Source organism: Hibiscus syriacus, unplaced genomic scaffold (genome assembly GCF_006381635.1).
Source record: "Hibiscus syriacus cultivar Baekdansim isolate YM2019G1 unplaced genomic scaffold, ASM638163v2 tig00112988_pilon, whole genome shotgun sequence".
NCBI lineage: Eukaryota > Viridiplantae > Streptophyta > Magnoliopsida > Malvales > Malvaceae > Hibiscus > Hibiscus syriacus.
Genome location: NW_024063432.1, coordinates 728,246 through 749,732, shown reverse-complemented (window position 1 = coordinate 749,732; position 21,487 = coordinate 728,246). Strand labels below are relative to the sequence as shown.

The following is a 21,487-nucleotide window of genomic DNA, read 5'->3' as shown; positions in this document are numbered from 1 at the left end:
CAATTACCCATCAAGAAGAAGATTATCTCATTATTCATAATGGGCACATATCCCATCTTGTATAAAATGCAAGACATTTTCTTAGAAGAATTGGTCAATTCTTAAGTGTTTATGACAACATGAAGAGAAGCCCTCAAGATACTTGGCAATAGCACTGTGAAGTGACATTAGAATGATAACATTAAAGTTAGGATATGTTGGGTACGAAGAAATCCATGAGTACCCACTTTGGGGCATGACCAGAAACCCAGATCATGTTGGGATGACAAGATTCAGACCAAGAAGATATTGAGAATGAGTCTCACAACTTGAAGTGTCAGGGGAAGACCGTGAATTTGAGCAAATCTTACCCTGTAAAGCAAATCAACCGAGCATCAATCAATGGTAGAGCCCTGAAAGAATAACTCAGAAAGTGTAATTGAGCCAATGACGGAAATGGGGCAACACAGTGGTATTTCTGATCATAGCAAGAAGTTGAGAGAGAAAGCGATTTCTCCGAAATGAAGATAGAAAATGAAGATAACAAGAAGATAGAAGAAGATCAGAAGTCTCTTCAAAAAAGCAAGTTGGAAATTATGAGTTGTTATACGGATATCTAAAGCAAACCCCGGAGAGGAATGATCAAGTAGAAGAAGACTAAGTTCGCCACTTTGAAGTCAAGTGAAGATGGAACCGACATTTATGCATTCATGAGAACATTATTTGCATAAAAGAAATTTCATTACACTGATACATTTCATTGCATTCGTGTTTCACGCATAAACACATGATTGTGACAAATCTTCCAGTGAAAAGAGAAGATACAGGATGTTAAAATCCCGACAATTGAAAGGTAGAAGTTAAACATCAAATACAGGGAATCATGTTTAGAGAGGCAGAACCTGAGGAACGCAGGGGTTAATCCACAGAGAAAGCATTGCTTTGAAGCGGGGCACGTGGACCGATCATTAAGTCATTTTTATGAAGTGAAATGAGAAGGATTTCTCATTAAAATATGGAATTTGAGATTTTGAAAAATAAGAAAGGTTTTTTATCCAGTAAATAATTTAAGTCATTCGGGCCATCAATAAGTCTTTCGAGCATGATGTTTAAGTCCTTCGGGCCATCAGTAAGTCTTTCGAGTATGATGATTAAATCCTTCGGGTAATTTGTAAGCCTTCACCGAAGAGTATTGAAGCAAATCCGTCAGTAAGTGCCATCAGTAAGTCTTTCGAGCATGATGATGAAGTTCTTCGGGCTATCAGTAAGTCTTTCGAGCATGATGATTAAATCCTTCGGGTAATTTGTAAGCCTTCACGGAAGAGTAGTGAAGCAAATCTATCAGTAAGTGCCATCATTAAGTTTTTCGGGTAAGATAATAAATCCTTCGGGTCATCCATAAGTCCTTCGGGTAGGATGTTTTCACACCAAGATGATAAGTCATCAGGGCCATTTTAAGTCTTCTCGGAAGAGTGTCGGAGCAAACCATCAGATCATCAAATGTGGGAGAAAAGCGAAGGTTCTCGAGTACAAAGAAGCGGATCAATTGATTAAAAGAAAATGTGCACAATGAGTCATTAACCAATTCAAAATCCCAAGAAGAGAGAGATTCAGATGGCAGTCGAGTCTAGGAAGATGCTCATATCTAGTTGTGGCGAGACAAGCTCCCACAAGAGAAATGGATTCTCAAAAAATTCTCTTAAATTCTAAATTTTGAGTATAATATTTTTCAAATCTTCAAACATACACTAATCAGTGGTAACGTTTGATTTTCATGTTTGACCTTCGAAGTTGAACCATCATGGAAGGATAGTGAAGCATAATCACACCAGAAGATTGTTCAAGTTCTACTCTCTGAAGCAAGAGGGAGCAAACCCGTAGACAGAAAATTGTTCGAGTTCTACTCCCTGAAGCAAGAGGGAGCGAACCTGTAGGCAGAAGATTGTTCGAGTTTTACTCCTTGAAGCAAGAAGGAGCGAACCCGCTGGTCGAAGATTGTTCAAAGAAAAGGGAGCAAATCCCTCGTCAAGTTTCAAAACACGAAGATGGGATTGGACAAAACGCATCATCTTTTGATCTTTGCTCTATTCTCGTTGCACGACAATGAGCAAAGAGGGGCAGCTGTAGATGCTCAATTTGTCTGGGTCCCGTAAGTCAGCTATCTAACCGTGCAATCATTTTGAGGCAACAAATAAGGATGAATTCATCATCGTGGGGAGTTATGGAAAACTGCATTAAAAACAGTTTTGTAAATGGGATGATAAAGAGGAAAAATAGTTTTGTAGGGGGTTCGGATGGAAGTTATTGAAAAGCAGTAAGAGAAAGTGGGGATTGATGGAAAACAGGGGAAAAAGGAAAGAAAGAGAGACAACAAGGGCATTAGGATAGTAAGAAGAGACAATTTTTTTTCTACAGACGACAGAACAAAAAATAGAAAACAATTGTAAACAACATTTTCATATTACCAGATCAAACACTGTAAACGAAAAGAGGGGGAGCTTGTTGGTTCTTTTCTCTACAGAGAAGAAAAAGCATTGTACAAGGGTGGATTTTTCCTTTTTAATTGAAAGTCAAAGGAAACGGTGGAACTCCATTTTTCATTGAATCAAAGCAACGCATAGCGTCAAAAGGGTATTTGTTTTCAATTTCCATTTTCCATTGCTTTCATAATGTTCTTGTGTGTGTCTATGTTTCAAATCAGAACCAAAACAGAAAAATAAAGGGAAAGTAGTAATGTTACCTTAGTAGTTGGGGTCGTATCGTCAGAGAGGGGAGACGTTGAAGAGATAATGAGGCCGAGAGTTCGAGATTTTTTTCTTTTTTGAATCTATTTTTAAAATTTCTAACGCGATTTAGACTTAAGATTGAAGGTTAGCAAGGCGAGATGAGGGTTGTAAGGAGTTTTTGGTTGTCAGTTTAGGTCATCGAATCGACGAATAGTGGTCGGTATGAAGAGTTTAGAAGTCTCGGTCGAGAGGGGTTTAGGAGAGAATTGTAGGCTCGAGTTCTTCAGGGGTTGTTTAGATCTTCTCCATATGTTTGGTGCTGGTCGGATAATGAGAGGGCCACCGGTTTATGGTGGCCATTGCGCTTGGTCGTTCGTTGAGTGGCGCTGTGCGTGGCCGAGAGAGAGACGAAGAATGAAGATAAGGGAGGGGAGCTAGGCAGCATGTTCTGCGTGAAATTAAAGTTTAGTCTAGGTTTAGTTAGGTTTTATAAAATGTCATTTGGGTTAATTAATTTTTAGCCATTGAATTTCTTGGTAAAATCAGGTTTCCAGTCCCCAAATTTTAAGTTTGTTTTACACTTTAGTCACCTTTAGGACTGCTTTAGAATTTAATCTTTTGTGTTTGTCCTAATTTTGCTGTTTTTCCAATTTTAATTTTAGTTATCATTTTGTTAGGTTATTCACGTGTAGGTCCCTTGTTTGTGTGTATACTCATATTTAGGTCCTTGGTTTGTTTTTGATTTGCAAGCTGAATATTACATTTATTTAAATTTAGTCATCTTTTAATATGTACATATATGTATTTTAATTTATATTTTAGCATGTTATGATTTTGTTTTTTTTATTTTAGGTCACATGTATACATAATATGTTAATATGCATAATTTATAATTTTTTAATTAAAATATACATATGTAATTTTTTGTATGTCACGTTGTATGATGTTTTTAATTTTGTATAATTAATTTTGGCATGACATCCATTTTTTGTACAATTTGTATGATATCCTCATTTGCATAACTCGACATATTACATAATCGGACTAAAGGGTAATACCCTTTTAATTTAAAATTGTCCTAAGTGACATGTCTTAACTGATTAGAGGGTCGTTTTGACGATTTTAAATTAAAAGTGTATCCTGAAAGTGAAACAAAAAAAATGATTTGTCACCTAAAATTTGAGAACGAAAGAAAATGAAATGTTCGTTTATTTAAATTTATCGAGAAAATGTTGTTATAGCTTTTAAGATATGGTCTTGATATTCGTAAATAATCGAACATTCTTTATCTTTCTAAAACGACTTGGTAATTTTAATTTAATTTATTTGGGTGCATTTGAATATTATAATGAAATTTTAATATTATATTATTTTGATTTGAGTAGGAATTAATTTTCTCAAGTACTGATAAATTATTCCTTCTCGATATGAAATAATTGAATATTATTACATTTCATTGTAAAATTAGCATTTTTTCAGGATCATAAATCAAATCAAGTTTGAATTTGTCAAGTTCAATGCAAAGACGTTAATTAATCGACTAGGTACCGATTTAGGGCGTTGTGGGGGTGCTAATCCTTCTCCACACGTAACCGACTCCCGAACTCAATTTTTGGTAACGCAGACATTAATTTGTTGTTTTAATTAAAATTAATTTTTATTTAAAATGGCAAAGCATTTTTGGGTGCACAATCACACCCTAATCAAAGATTGGTGGCGACTTTTCAAACCGTATTTTTTGATCGTAAAGGAAATCTAAAATTTTTCGAAACGAGAGGTCTTTTAAATCGCATTTGTTTTTTTAATTAAAAAGAGATAATTAAGAATTAATATGGTTTTTAAAATTTCAGATTAAAAAAAAATCGATTTGACACCAATCATCTTTCGGATTTCATATATGTCAAAACTCGAGCCATATGAATACTAGTCATGAAAGAAAGGTAAAATTACATCAAAGGTCCATGTACTTTTAAAAGAACCAACGTGACCCTCCTATTATTTTTTCTCTCAGCGTGGTCCTACAATTCATAAAATAAATCTAATGTGGTCATTTGACCAACGTTTTTCGTCATAGACCGTTATGGTGTTGACGTGACAGTTCATTGTACTGATGTCGCAATCCACGGTGGTTGATAACATGGCAAATGACACGACAAATGGACTAAATTGGTAACTCAAACATAACAGACAAATTGTCAAGTCAACACCAACCGTATCGGTCAACAAAGAAAAATATTGGTCAAAATGTCACATCGAATTTATTTTATGAGTTAAAATGTCACATTAAGAGAGAAAAAATAATACGAATGACATATTGATTCATTTCAAAAATATGTATCATCTTATATCTTTTTGTCTAAAATAAATAGATGTGAGATGTTTTTAATGGTAACAACACTGGTGGTTTTTTTTCATCTTATTTTTTATTTTTTAAATTATAATTTTATTTTTGATTTATTTTATTATGGTCGATAGACCATTAGATATGTTAGTTTATTAGTAAATGTTAACAAAAATTAATAAAATTTAATTAGACTCATGCATTTTTTTTAAAAAAAAATTAATTGGACTCAAAACTTTATATAAATATTAATTTGATCTTAAATTTTAAATAAAATATTAATTTAACCCTTAAATCTAATCAAAGTCTTTACCGCTCATCATTGTTGTCGTCACTGACCATCGTCGATTGTTATTTGGCACAAAAAATTTTCAGTTAACTTCTGTTTAACCTCCTGAACATAGATATGATATCAATTTCACTTAAAAGTATCACAAACATAATCTAAAACTTTCGACTTCTTTTAAAATAAATTATAATAATAAATTTATCATTATATTCTTTTAGAAATAAGGACACAAAAAAAATTAAAATTTAATTATAAAACATTTGTATTATAATGATAATAATTTAATTTATAAAAGTTTTGATAAATTGTATATTACATGCCATTTTCATCATTTTCTTTCGATATTTCATGTAATGTATAAATACTTTAGATGTGATATTTTATCACTCATGTGTAAATTATAGGGAAAACTACTTATGTTTAGTTTTTGCACTATTTAAGTATCCCACTGTTAAAAACTTAACGCGTTAGTACCTAAACCATCAATTTTGATATGTTTTAGTGCCTAAACTTTCAATTTTTTTTCAAAATTTAACGTTAAATTTTGAACAGATGTACTAAAATGAAATAAAAACTAAAAGATATGGTTTTGAAAAAATTGAAAGTTTAGGTACAAAAATGGACCAAAATTGATAGTATAGGTACTAAATGCATAATTTATCCTAATTTTTATAATTAAATAAACTTTTTAAGAGAAACTTAAATTACATATGGATAAATATTATATTCAAATCAAATTTGTATCAATCAAAAACCCAATCTAATTTATGATATCTCTAATTTTAACAATTTATTGTCCCTTTAAGTAAGAATCAAGCAATATTAGTAGTTAAATGATTTATTGTTATCCCTTAAGGTCCTAGGTTTGTGTATACACTTATTTCCGTCCGGAGCATAGTATATATAATAATTTCAAATATAGTTTTTGAATATATATATATATATATATATATATAATTTTTGGAAGCTTATTTTTTTTTTAAAAATAATATAGTTTTTAAAACGGTTTTGAAAACATATAATATATAGTTTTTAAAATAATTTTGAAAACATATAATATATTTTTTTTAAATAGTTTTGAAAACGTATAATATTTTTTTTAAACAATTTTTGAAAACAAGTAACATAATATTATATAGCTTTTATTATTACATTTATTATATATTATTATTTTATTTATTTATTTATTTTGTTTTTATTTTTTATCTTGGTTCAGGTTCAAGTCCTAAATTCGGATCCAATTCCGTCCAGAGTGCAGTCCAATCGCGCCAGCATGCCTGACCCAACAAGCCAACCCGGTTAGGGGGCCTGACCCAGCCCAGTAAGTCCAACAGTAATTTAACATTGTATTTTGAAAAAGATTGAAAGTTTAAGTAATAAAAAGAACTAAAATTGATAGTTTAGGTATTAAATTCGTTAAGTTTGTAACGACATGTATTAAAATGAAACAAAAATTAAACATTAGGTATGTTTTAAAAAAATTAAAAGTTTAGGTACTAAAATAAAACAAAAATAATAGTTTAGGAACTAACTTTATAGTTTACCCTATAATTCATGTGAGCTCTATTTTTATAAACTATTTGTAGTTTAAATTTTAAAAGTAATTATAATTAGGGTAAAGTATATAAATAGTCATCCGATTATATGATGTTTTGTTGAGTAGCTCTACTATTAAAAATTATAAAATAATCCTTAAACAATAGCATATTACTTTGTTGAATCCCCAACTATTAAAAGTTATAAAATGATCACTCAGCTATTTATTATGGTCCAAATTTATTATTTTCCGTTAAAAAGCTGAATGATAATGTATTGTTTGAGATAGAATAAAATATGATCAAATAGAAAGTTAAAATATCCTCCCAAATTATAGAAAGATACTATTTATTATCCTCCCATCATCTTAACTTTCAATTCCTCAAAATTGACTTCAAAAAATCATCTTCGTTCTCACCAATCATTTGGCTCTAAACTGGACTACCATTTCACAATGCCTTAAAATGAATACAGCCAATCTCTCTCTCTATATATATATGTTTCAAATGGTACAAATTCATATATTTGCCTACGGAATGCGCAAGTTCAATCTTCCATCTCTTTACACGACAATAACGCCGGCGGGTTTAGCCTCGTTCTCGGTTGATCTTCATCCTTTTGGCCGTAGGAGACAAGAAAAGCTTTCTAATCGAGGCAACGGGATCGTTAACCTGCAGGATAAAATCTAGGATGATTACTATCCTCTAGAGATGATAAAGCTAAGGATGCTAGTCCAGCAAAACCAATAGCCTAAAAATTTTCTTTTAATTATCATGGATAAGAAACAGTTCCTCAACGACTTGCTTTATGGATGTTGAAACCTATATGTTTTCAACGGATTCGAAAATTGAGTAAAACTGAGGATACTTCCATTTCAGCTCCTTTACTTGTATAAGTAACATTTCGAATTACCTTAATCATGGAGGCAGATGAAGGAGGAGAACGCGCCGGTGAAGAACGAGAACCATCATTCCCACATAGCAAAGCAGATAATGTTTGTTGCCATCCGGGTGCCTCGCCACTCATCGATGCAATCCATGGACAAAAATGCCTGTGCTGCCTGATTGGATCAAACTCTGATGTTTTATCCATGTGTGTTGGTAATGCTCAATTTGTAACAGTTTTTTAAAGGTTTTTAATTCTATGATTAATAGAATTAAATTGTAATTTGGAAGTGACTATTTTGCCCTCACTATTTAGCCTATAAATAGAGGGCAATTTCATTCACTTTGAGATATCCCAAGCAAACATTTGCTTTGAAACACTCCTATCTTTTGAGTGTTGTTTGAGTTGAGAGAAGAGCAATACCACCAAGTTCACTCCAGTTTTCGGGTGTACGAATTCTTGGAGAGCCGTGTTAACCTCAGGGGGTTGTTCGTCCATTGTAGCGATTACACACATCGGGGCGAATTTGCTTCTAAGGCAGTGGATTACCACGACACGATTATCATTCTGATTGATTATTTTATTTAATATTTTCCAGTCAATGCTAACGCCTCGTTTTGCAGCAGTCTATTTTACTAACAATTTAGAAGCAAATTCATTATACTGCTGTTAACACGTGATTCTTACAAAGGTAGATCAATTTTCCAAATCGAATATGGATGGCACTGCATGAGATCGTGTCTTTACTTTGCAAATTTGGAATCCATTCCACTTCTCGGAATGGTAAGAATCAAAAGGTTAGTACAAACAATATATCTAAACGTCAAATATGTTTTAAATCATGCGTTTGAAACTTAAGAGCTTTCAGTGCATAATTGTGCTAAGATCAAGAATTGCATGACATTGGCGTTAAAGGAATTAAAAATAGGTGCTTAAAGGCATTCGAAACTTATGGTAATTTAACGTTAATGCATAATAATGCATATTAATACACGAGATTAAATGCATGAGATTAATGCATATACATAAAGCAATTAACTTGATCGCAATTCATTAAAATGCATGGTTATAAACTATTAATGCATTGATATAAAGTTATTATATGAAAATAACTGTTCGATTCCTTGGTAGTAGGAGGAAGCATAAAAACGTTTATTTGTTCAAAGGAGAAATATTTTATCATTAAACATTTTTATTGAACAATATTTATAATAAAATAGTGAATTGTTCGTGTTGTGAAGAAATATGGATTCTATGATCACTGGAAATTATCGGTAAGAAAATCGAATATGGTATATAGTTATTACTATTTTGTTTGCATTATAATTTGGTTCGCAAGAACACTTTAGATCATATGAACGTTTTTGTATAAACGTTTTCTTAAATCATAAGTGTTTTAAAAATGCAAACGTTTTCCCCTAAATTAATTGTACTTTGGAAAAGCTTTTCAATAGCTTTCGGTTTCATTGTTGAAGGCCTTTAGAATGGTAAAGTTTTGTTAAAGCTTTTCAATAGGAAACGGCAGAATCACTGCTTGAGGGTTTTTAATTATAATATCAATATAAGTTTTATACAAACGGTGCATTGATGATTCAGGGGAAATAATGTTTTAAAGAAAATTCCACCTTTAATAATAGGGTCAGTTATGTATGCTTATTGGATGGTTAATTTTGTGGAAAAATTAATAACCGTTTCACTATTTGGAGATGTTATCTTAGTGGATTAATTATAAAATGCAATTGATTTATTTGTTTTAGCCATAACGGTTTTTGTAATGATAGGAAGGATTTTGAGTTTTTTGATTTTTAAAAAAAAATCATTAATATGCTATTAAATTATAGCATTTGAAGTATTTTTATGGTTATTTAAATCAATTGTAACGGTTATAACTTTAAAATTTGTTGGTTAAAATACTTTAAAGTTATGCATGATTACACATTTATTGATGGGGGTTTCATGACATTTAGTCTTATACATGAATGTTGATTTTAGTCATTATATGATCTAAATGTTTTAAGTTTCAATAGTAGATTGAACGATTTATTAAATAGCTATATAAATATTAGTTGATAGCTATATAAATGTTAGTATTTTTAAACGTTCAATTTTGAAACTTGCATGATATAATCAAGAATTGACATATCTATAATGTTATGAACATTGACATTTTGATATGAGAGATAATGCATGTATGATATTTGTTTCATGTGGAAATATGAAATTATTTATTTTCATGTGGGAGTAAGATTATTCAGTTTCTGAATATTAAGTTGAAAATAAATTTTATCATACTAATAATTTCTTTTGAGAAATTTATAAAGATAACAGGATGGTTGTAATTTTGGAGAATCATGAAGATGATGATGCAAAGAATGAAGTTGCATGCATGGTGAGAATGAACAAGTCTATTTGGAATTGTGATTCTACCTGTGAGGTCAGATTGTTTAGACTTGTTGCCTGTTAATTCATGCCTTTTAAATACATGAATTAGATTGCATGAGCCTTTAAGATAGTCTTTAAAACTCAGTGGATACTATAAAATGAGATAAAACCACTATTAAAGACTAAGGTAGTACTACTAAGGCTAAGGCAGTAGTTTGAGCCCAAAATTTATATGCTTAATAAGATACTATTGTGAGTAAAAGTATCAAGCATAATTCTTTAAAGAGATCTTATTTAAAGAAAGAGAAAATTCACAAATGATTTATTGGAAAGAAGTGTGATGAGTATGAAAGTGCATGTCTAGGATTGGTTCTATGAAGACTTGGTACTTAAGCGTGCCTAGTGCACCACCTCTCTTTCATAGAAACCTACCTGGTGCATTGTTCATTACTATGCTCACTATTCCAAAACTATGACAAGATAAAAACTCTTACAAACTTAGTGCAGAAGTTAAAAGAGTAGAGATTAATTTGGTTGAGCGGAATACCAAATTTAGTCATAGTAAATAAAATATATGATGATCTCTTTAAGGCTAATATGTTGAATATCATGAATGAGTATATGATATAATCTATTGCTACTAAAAGTGTGTTGTAGCTATTAAATCTCTTTAAGTGATTTTCCTAAGTAGAGGAAAGAAAAGAGATTATCTATTTCAGTTGTGCTAAAATCTCTTGTTTTAAACTTGAGATCATTTTTTCCTGATGTTAGGAAAAAATCGAAATTCATTTTGAATGAGGAAAAGTCATAAAGAATTTCATATTGGTTTATGCATTTTAATCTTAATGATTTGTAACTTCTCAAAACTTTGAGAATATAATTATGTGTAAACAAAACTTGAGTTTGTTAAAATATAGTTTTATGGCTAAAACTCATAACAAACTTTACTCTAGTATGATTGAGTATTTGTTTACACGTTTTACAAGACACTTATGGATATCCTAAAATGTTAGAAATGTGGGGGTGTCTTAAAATGTAGATTAAATGCATAAACTCAAATAGAAAATATTCTATCAACTTCTTCTAGTATTCCTGCTAGGCCTTCTCAAGAAATTGATTTCGAGACTAGAAGAAGTAAAAGGCTATTTGGACCAAATTTTATCACTTCCTTTATTTCTGAGATAAATGATTTAGACTCTCTTTCTGATCATATAGCTTAAATATTATATAAGGATCCTAAAAAGGCTATAAGATCTATCGATACTAGTTCTAGAAAAGCGCTATTAATGATGAACTAGAATCGATAATGTCTAATCATACTTGGGAATTAGTTGACTTGCCTAGAGGATTTAAACCAATCTGTAGCAAATGAATCTTCCGGAAGAAAATGAGACCAGATGATTTGATCCAGTGGTGCAAGGCAAGGCTAGTTGTCAAAGGGTTCACTCAAAAGTTTGTTTTAAACTACTTTGATTCTTACTCTCCCATTATGAACATCTCAACGATCCGTGCATTATTTGCACTAGCCTCCATTCATAAGTTGCAAGTACATCAAATGGATGTTAAGACTGCATTTTTGAATGAAGATCTAGATGAGGAGATCTATATGAGAACAATGGTACAAGAAATTTCATAAAACTATACTTAGTTTTGGTTTTGTTGTGAATGGTTCGGATGCTTGCGTGTATTCGATGATGTTTGATACTGATTGCGTCATCATAAGTTTTGTATGTTGATGACATGTTGATTTTCAGTTCTAACATTGAGTCCATTAACAAAACAAACGGTTTCTTGTCCACTAAATTTGAGATGATGGATCTGGGAGAAGTTGATGTAATCTTAGGAGTCAAACTTACTGGAAAGGGATTTTCTTTATGTCAAGCACACTATCTTGAGAAAGTGTTAAAGAAATTTGACAGTTTTGACGTCGTCCCTGTTCGAACTCTTGTGACACTAGCATATATCTCTTTAAGAATAAAGGAAGTAGCATTTCCCAAACATAATATGCTAAATTAATCAGAATTTTAATGTTCTTAAAGAACTATACTCGGCCTGATATTGCTTATGCTGTGAGTAGACTAAGTAGATATACTCATAATCCGAGTGGTGAGCACTAGATTGCTCTTAAACGCTTACTGAAGTATCTTAAGGGTACTTTGGATTGGAAACTTGAATTTGTTGGCTTTCCTGCGGTACTAGAAGGATATTGTGATGCCAACTGGGTTTCTGATAATGATGAGGTAAGCTCTACGAGCGGGTATGTTTTTACTTTGGGTGGAGCAGCAATCTCATGTAAATCATCATAGCAAACTTGTATTGCTCGTTCTACCATGGAGACAGAGTTTATAGCTCTTGACCTAGCTGGGCAAGAAGCCGAGTGGCTCAGAAGATTGTTAGCAGATATTCCGTTGTGGGGAAGACCGACTCCTCCAGTTTCATTGTTGTGTGATTCACAAGCTGCAATATGTGTGGCTAAGAACCAAGCTTACAATGGTAAGAAAAGACACATTCGCATAATACATGAATCAGTTAGACACTTGATAAAGAATGGAGTGCTCTCTTTAGAGTATGTGAAGTCGGAAAGGAACCTAGCAGATCCGCTTACCAAAGGGTTAAGTCGGAAGCTGGTCCTAGATTCGTCGAGGGGGATGGGCCTAAAGCCCATTGGTTGAGGAATTCATGGTGGATACCCAACTTAGTTATCTAAGTTCCATGTGGTCAAACGAAACCATGGAAAGACTCATAGTGCACATTCCTACTACCTATCCCTATGATGAATAATGTGCATGCCCAGGATGAGCTTAATTGCTCTTAATAAATTCATAGCCCAGGCTTTGGGTGGTCTTAGTGAGAAAGACTTGATGAATTTACCGATTTTGGTTGAATATCTATTCTTAATAAGTTCATAACCCAGAGTTGAGTGGGTAGTTCTAATCGCGAAGGACTAGATGAACTTACCGCTTGAGAGGATGAGTTTTATTAAACTCTTAATGAATTCAAACCCAAGAGGTTCCTAGTGAGAAGGACATATTGAATGGGAGTTCCTAGTGAGAATGACATATTGAATTCACCGAATTATGAGGCTGAATATTTATTCTTAATGACTTCTTATCCCAGAGTTTGGGTGGTTCATTAATAATGAACTTGAAGAAAGTCACCATACCCTTTGTGAGGTTGAGCTATTATAAAAGCTCTTAATTATTTCATAGCTCAGTTTGAGTGGTTTATGTTGATATAAATTTGATGAAATAACCTACGTAAGTGAGAAGGATTAGCCACCTTCTATGAAAAACGTTGGGCCGTTTTTCTAGTACACTTATTAGAATCCTGAGGAAAGAGGGCTAAACATATATACGCTTTTGTATATATTCTTGTAGACACATCGAGAACTTTGGTGGATGAAGGGGTTAGTTGTGTGTTATGAGTTTACCCCAATCTTAGAAAGTTCCAGACTAGTTTCACTTATCTAAGAGAAGGATTGCTCATCATCACTATGTACTAGTTCCAGATACGTTCACTAGTGCTTAAGCAACTAATCTCGCTATTGCTCTTCTCATGTTTTTACTTCATTGCTCTCATCTTTACGAAAGAATTCTTTCGCATTAGTGGGGGAATGTTGGTAATGCTCAATTTGTAACAGTTTTTTAAAGGTTTTTAATTCTATGATTAATAGAATTAAATTGTAATTTGGAAGTGACTATTTTGCCCTCACTATTTAGCCTATAAATAGAGGGCAATTTCATTCACTTTGAGATATCCCAAGCAAACATTTGCTTTGAAACACTCCTATCTTTTGAGTGTTGTTTGAGTTGAGAGAAGAGCAATACCACCAAGTTCACTCCAGTTTTCGGGTGTACGAATTCTTGGAGAGCCGTGTTAACCTCAGGGGGTTGTTCGTCCATTGTAGCGATTACACACATCGGGGCGAATTTGCTTCTAAGGCAGTGGATTACCACGACACGATTATCATTCTGATTGATTATTTTATTTAATATTTTCCAGTCAATGCTAACGCCTCGTTTTGCAGCAGTCTATTTGACCAACAATGTGCAGTTGCTTTAGATCCTTTCCTGGAAAATGGAGGAACATTAGTTGATCACCCCGTGTAGTTTGACTGACAAAATTCATGAAATCAGAGACGGGAATACAAAAATGCAAATACCACAAAGCCATAAACCAGATATAACTTACATATCAAGAAGATATATTTTTATTACCAATCAGCTAGATGACAAAGTTCTAATGAGGAATTAAGAAAAGGGGAATAAAAGTCCAGTAGCACTGAGAAAAATCGAAAAGCTCCTAGCTGCTCCAAAAAAAAGGTTAAAAGTACAACAAACATACTTGGGGCATTATTATGGAAGCAAAAGAAAAAGGGGGAAATATTGAATTCTAACTTGTGGCAACATTATACAAAAGGACATTATTGCAGGTTAAAACTATCAAGAGATATTAATGTCAACGAATGTAAAGGTGCCGGAGGATTTTTTGAATTTCAAACCTAGTGAGAGAAGCTCCCGCTTCTCTCTTGGTTCAATGTGACTTTTATTTTCATTCTTCATCTCAGCTCATCTTTACCATCGCCGCCCGCAGTCGTTTATCATCGCCGGCCACCGTCTGCCGTCCGACATCCGCCGTCTGCAGTTCGCCGGCCGCTGCCACACTCTGTCGTCCGTTCGCCGCCACTTTTCTTCAGGAAGAACGTCTCCTCACTCTGATTTCATTTTTGAGATTAGATTTTCGAGTAAGTCATTCATTCGGCGCAAATCTAATCACCGTTCTTCTCTGATTTTAGCCGCCGGCCGTCGTCAGTTCACCGTCATACCTCCGGGCTCGTCGTACACTCGCGATCTAATCCTTTCTATCCTAGCGTTCAGACTTGCTGCCATTCCCCGTGAGTCTGCCTTTGACCGGTTCGACAAAGAACAAGTCATGGTTCTGCCGAGCTGTTCTCCCGATATTTTTCATCTCTGAGGGTTTTGTTGAAGGTCAACTCGTAGTTCCTCCTTCACTCAGGACCAAGATCTGCCTGTCGGACTCTTTCCATCACTTCTGCCCTTATATTCCTCACCGGTAGTCATTGTTTTCACGATCCAGATTAAGTCTGAGAGTTTCGTTGAAGGAAGAATACGCTATTCCACCTTCTCTAAAGTTCAAGACCTTCCTATCCGACTCGCTTCGTCCCTTCCACCCTCCTCTTCTTCGCCGGCCAGTTACAGCATTTACCATCACCGGGCGCGCGACAGGTATTTTACGTCAGGTCACTGAGTTTTCCTCTAATGTCGGGTGCTGGATTCCACCCTTGTCATCAGCAGGGACCTCCGGTCCAAGTTCCTCTGCCCTCTGCAGCCTCGCCTTCTCCGCAATCTCACCCTTCTCATCATGACGAGGTTCGTACGATATTCATTATGGGTCTGCCTGAAGATGTCAAAGAGAGAGAGCTGCAAAATCTACTGAGATGGCTTCCAGGTTTTGAAGCTTCGCAAGTGAGCTTCAAGGGAGAAAAGCCTAAGGGTTTCGCTCTCTTCTCAAATGCAGATTTTGCAGTTGCTGTCAAGGATGCACTTCAGAAAATGGTTTTTGATGATAAGTTGAAGTCCCTTTTGCACATTGAGATGGCAAGGAAGAATCTTCTTGTTAAAAGAGGAATAGTTACAGCTTCTGATGCTTTAGACAAGTATGGATGTGATCATGTTCCTCATGTTCTGCCAATGCCAAATTCAGCTTCTGTAGCATCTCCTAGTCTTCATGTGACTGGTAAAAATGGGTGTTGCGATGAAAAATCTGCAGCAGATGGTGTCCATGAGGGAACCAAGGAGTCCACCACAAAATGGTGCAATAATGACAAGTATGGTTGCTACACAATATTTGTTGAAAATTTACCCTAGAAGATTCATTGGAATAGGCTTGGAGCTTTATTTTGCTCTCACGGTCGTGTACTTGATGCTTTTATCCCAAATAAAAGGAACTCAAAAGGACTTCGCTTTGGTTTTATTCGCTTCGCATCAATCGAAGAAGCTAGGAGAGCGATCTCAAAAATGAATGGCTCTCGTATCGACGGCAGAAAAATTGGTGTTTCTTTCGCTAAATTCAAACCTCGACATTCCTATTGGAGAAAGTCCTCGACAGGTGTTCTTCGCAAGTCCGGGACGGAGGATGTTTCGAGGAAGAATCATTTTAAAGTTGAAGGTGTTATAGATGAAGAAAAACTTCAAGTGTTGAGCAATTGTCTAGTGGGGTGGTGCAAGGACTTTGTCAAAATTGGTCATCTCGCCAGACAAATGCAAACGAAGGGCCTCACTGGCTTCACCTTAATGAGAGCTGCAGGTAATGCGATTTTAATGATTTTCGAAGACAATGCTTCCTTGAGAAGTGTGAAGAACGATAAATCAAAGATTCTCGCAGAGTAGTTCTCCATAGTCGAAGCTTGGTCAGAGAGTTTGGTAATGGAGTGTCGTCGAGTATGGTTAGTTTGTGAGGGTGTTCCTTTTCACACATGGAATTGAGATACTTTCAAGAACATTGCTGATAAGTGGGGTTTATTATTAGCTAGCGACAAAGGTTGTTAGTCTCCATCATCCTTTGATCGGGCAAAAAATTCAAGTCCTTACAAAGGCTGATGCGAGAATTGATGCGATGGTGGAATTGAAGATTGGTGACAACTTCTTCAAGGTCATGGTGCATGAGATAGAGCCTTCATTCAAACCAAACTCTTGGGCTCCTGAAGAAGAAGAGTCTCATTAGATCTTGTCTCTTCAATTGTGGTTGTTTTAGTCTATATGGTTGTAGGTGTTGCTTTTAATTTGTATTATGTTATGTTGCGCTGTTTTATTCCTACTATTGGTGGTGTAATTAGAAGTAAGGTGTTTAGACTGTGGCTTTGGATGAGGTTATATGAGGTTAAGGTGTTTGATGTAATGGTGTACATCACCATGAGAGGATATTCCATGGTGTCTTTTGTATCGGGTATTTTATCAATAAAATTTGAGGTACTCTTTTCTTCCTTCCAATGTTCGTTAACATACATTTAGTATGTGAACGAATACGAAGGGAGTTTTTAATGAGACCTCCAACTTCTATAAAAAAAAAGGTTCACTGTTGCCTAATTATCCTTGGATCACTGACCTCTATCAGTCCATTTGAACTTTAAACCGTTCTGTTGCAAATTCCAAGATGAAAATAAGATAAATATAAATGATATTAAACCCCATCACCATAAACTGAAAACAACTCCAGAAGATAGTCTCAACTACCGACATCAACATGATTATTCCTTCCATATAAGAACATCGTTGCTCACTTTGGGCCTTGGTGTACTCGGAAAGTTGAGTATGGAAACAAGAAGGCTTATATCACAAAGAAGTATCTAAAGCATATCATCTTTTCAATTTAAGTACCTAAAATATTTTTTGGTCAAAATAAGTATCTAAAGTTATATTTTTGTCAAAATAGGCACCTAAAGTATTTTAGGTCAAAATACATACCTAAACTATTCAATCTTTTTCATCTATGTTCTAAAAATGTTGACACGTGGCATTAATTAATGAATACTTTAGGTATTTAGATGAAAAAAAATTGAATACTTTAGGTACCTATTTTGACTAAAAAGATTACTTTATGTACTTATTTTAACCAAAAAATACTTTAGGTACTTAAGCGAAAAAGATGATATACATTAAGTACTTATTTGTTATATAAGCCAAACAAGAATCACTCGATCACTCTAATAGAAAAATAGAATATTCACACAAAAGATATCGTAAAGGCAAAACATAAATTAATATCCTAATTTAACTTCTGAACATAAAATAAGTAGCATATTCCTCCAATCGAAAAAAGCAGCATGTTGACATTATAACTTTCATTTTATTAAAAATTTTCCAATACTACTGAGAATTAAGCTTATTGATTAGAAATAATAATGCATTAATGCTTACCTTTGGGATAGGATAAGCCCTTATTGTTTTGTGCAGTCTGGACTTCAGCGGTCATCCCTTCTTCCTGACTATTGGCACAAGTTTTGTCTTCTCTTGAGGTCATCTTGCAAGTGCCATCAACATTTAAATCAGCTTCCAAGCAAGAGGATATACAGGTAGAGTCTTGATTAGCTAAACAAATTTCTTTATCACAGACTTTCTCTGCTTCTGCAGTTTGTTCTAGATGGCACTTTTCAGATGTAATCATAACTGATGAATCATTTGTTCCATCACTTCTAGGGGAAACATTTGCATCTTGAGTCATAACAGAAGATCTATCATTGTCTACCTTTTCAAGAGAGCTATTACTTTGGCAAGAACCTTGGACTACATTCTGATAACTCTCTATTTGAACCCCCATATTAGAATCGTCTGTACCAGCATAAGGAGAAATTTCTTTTGCAGTGATATTGGTTCCTTCCAATGAAGTGACATTCCTAGAATTGTAATCTCTTGCACAAACATCATGGTTCGAACAAGGAGACTGATCATTGCTTTTAGAATTACAATTAACTTCTCCATCTTTTTTGCCATTTGAAGTTCTCAACTCTGCCAATGGGACACCTGGCTCACTAACACTATTATTAAGACAACCTATTTCTCCCTGAAACTTGGATTCTGCTGGAGTATTTCCTTGATTACTATATATCTGATCTTTAAACTCATGATGATATAAAAATCTAGCACTTAAACTCCGGCCAATAACAGGTAACTGTATTATTGCTTTAAAGTTTTGTCGTGTTGGTGGTGGACCTCCGGCTTTAGTAAATTTTGAATTGGAAGATTGTTCCATAGATGACGATCCACCATTCGAAGGAACACCAACACCACCATCACAGCCATTGCTTTCATGACCAGAATCATGGGCTCCAGGATTGACTTCTTCACATCCAAGTAATCTGAAGAACTCTACAGGCTGTTGAACAGTGGAGAAAACCCATAATCCAACACTTGCACCACAGAGCCTGCAATCTAAAACAACAGATTTGGGATCATACTGCAATCTAAAAGAATTCTCAAAATCTTTATTTGCCTCCAAATTTTCATTTTCGTCAGCTGCATGGAAGTTGAGACTCAAATTTAGTCCACGATCAGCTCTCTGGGGTGAAGTTAAAATTTCGGCATCTTTGGCAAATTGATTCTGACCATCCTTGCAATCAACTACGTACGGTAGTAAACGTGGTTCCCAGCCACATAGACATATAAGCTTTTGAGACTGCGAAATATTCAAATTATTGTTTCTTCAACATCAACAGGAATGCATAAATGATAAAACCACAATCACCAATGCAGGACATGCTATACTTGTACAATCATAAATTGGAGAAACCATTGGATTATTATCACTCTTTGTTACCAAAGCAGGTGGAATGGTATGAAAACGCGGTACAAGAAAGTTTCAGAAAGCAACATGCATGTTTAAGTGTACATGTACCAGCTCCAATGTACTAGTAATTGCAAACCACAATGAGAAACAAGTTTCATACCTGATAATACAAGTTAGCTGAATCCACATCAGATCCAGCTTCTATACTTTCTAATTGAGAAAAGTCAGCGTTCTCTTTCAGACAATCCAACATTAGGGGTTGTCTGAGAAATTCTTCGAGCTGAGGGCTTCTCATAAATTCAATGGCCGAAGATGAAATTACCGGAAGAGCTACAAGTTGAAAGAGTGAGTTGGATCTTGCCCGGAATTTATCAACTAAATCAGCAGGCACAGTGGGAGGAAACTCAGCCAGTCTTTCATCACAGGCATTGTCAATCCAAGGACAAAACAATTTGTGTCCACTATCCAGCTTTAAGCTAAATACAGAGGCTGCCTTCTCAACTGAAGTGTACCGAAAAATGATATCTAGTTTAGCCTTGCAAATACCAGAATTTCCATACTATTTGTTCAAAGTTATTAGATGCAAAACATGCCTTGCTGCCGTATCCAAGAAGGTGGAGTAGAAAACTGGAGACGTGCTCCGCATGATTCACAGGCCAGAATGTCCATATCCACATTGACCCAACCTCTAGTGGCACAATTCACAGCACTTACCACCTAAAAAGAATGGAAAAACATTATCATTTCTTTATATACATATGGGTTAGGATCTAATTAAACAATATAAAACTTTTTTAATTTTACAAAGATTCGGGATCATTGGATGAGTGAAAATAGAAGCCGAGATTAACTCATTTCTTCTATTTCCGGCGAATATCTCATTTCCTACTAATAATCGCAATTGTTTATTTCCATTCATATAATCCTAAATCTGGGTAAAACTAAAAATTGTACTCTCTATAAATAGTAGTCTGCAATCACGATAGCCCCAATCACCGCAATAGCTCCCGCTATGTCTGCAATCACAATAAAAGCGACACCACGGCAACTGCAACACGCGCTCGTATAACATAGGAAAGAGCGGAATCAGAAGATCGAGATCATAAAATAGAAACCTTGGGCTTAGCAAACCAAGTCATGGATTTGAAAGTTGATAACCTCCTGAGAAAATCTCCTCTATCCCATGGTCTGCAAATCGGAGATTCACTCGCAACTAAGCAATGCTGCTTCTCTTCCTCTGCTAAAGCATACGATGTATTCGGCCGTTTCTTCGCTCGTAACAGTCGTCCTTGTCTTCCCGCTCCCGTTCCCCCCGGAGGCGGCGGCGGTGAACTACCAGTTAATCACAAACACATTTATAAATAAACAAACAAAAGGCAGTTGTAACGATATTTGATACAAAATTCAAGTTTCATCAGCTAGGAGGAAACAAATCAGTAGTTAAAAGGAAACCTGGAGGAGGAAGGGATTTGGAAGAGCTTGTCCATGATCGAATGAAACCTCTTCTCTGCATCGTCGGCCATTTTTCCTTTTATCGAAGAAACAATATCTTTCCTGTACCCAAAAAAAAAAACGAAACAAAGGAGAAGAAGAAAGTTGTTGAACTTTTTGCCTCTCCTACAACGACTGGGCTCTTCTAATGTAAAACCATCAGCTTTCTTCTCGCCTAACATCTTCAGGGCCAGGCCGAGAGAACAAAATAATGAATATAGAAGCGGGTCAATTAGTAGGCCCAAAATGAAAAGGCTCCGAGGATTAGAGACAGAGTGGGATGTATGGGTCTGGTCGGACTTTCAGTCAACCTGACTCGATCCAAGAATATATACCTTCAACTTGAAACTTGATTCGAACCGAGTTTAGAGATGATTTCACTTGACTCGATTTTTTGATATAAAATTTAAACATGACCTGACCCGACCTGAATTAAATATATCTATAAAAAATATTTTTTTATTCAATAAAAATAAGGATTTAATTGAAAACACAATATATATATAGAATTATTATTATAATTATCTCTAAATATATAAATTAAATTTATATATT

The 21,487-nt window shown here is 34.6% G+C and overlaps 1 protein-coding gene across 1 annotated transcript; it reads right to left on the bottom strand.

Annotated features, from left to right (window-relative positions):
• Window positions 1-7,295: 7,295 nt before the first annotated feature.
• On the bottom strand, window positions 7,296-21,040 carry LOC120185004. The gene is made up of 8 exons (XM_039189340.1): window positions 20,894-21,040; window positions 20,557-20,773; window positions 20,035-20,158; window positions 19,602-19,942; window positions 18,076-19,330; window positions 14,186-14,208; window positions 7,784-7,963; window positions 7,296-7,542 (listed from the first exon to the last, which is right to left on the bottom strand). Exons 1-8 carry the CDS (start codon window positions 20,962-20,964, stop codon window positions 7,459-7,461), a joined length of 2,295 nt encoding a protein of 764 aa, XP_039045271.1. The 5' UTR covers window positions 20,965-21,040; the 3' UTR covers window positions 7,296-7,458.
• Window positions 21,041-21,487: the final 447 nt, after the last annotated feature.

Bases quoted from the DNA above. Each gene is read 5' to 3' on its own strand.
- LOC120185004 (XM_039189340.1), bottom strand. From the start codon at position 20,964: ATGGCCGACGATGCAGAGAAGAGGTTTCATTCGATCATGGACAAGCTC. The intron at 20,159-20,556 runs GTTTCTATTTTA...CATTCTTTTTAG, and splicing joins CTTGGTTTGCTAAGCCCAAG to GTGGTAAGTGCTGTGAATTG. The intron at 7,964-14,185 runs ATTGTTGGTCAA...TTACCAACACAC, and splicing joins AGGATCTAAAGCAACTGCAC to ATGGATAAAACATCAGAGTT.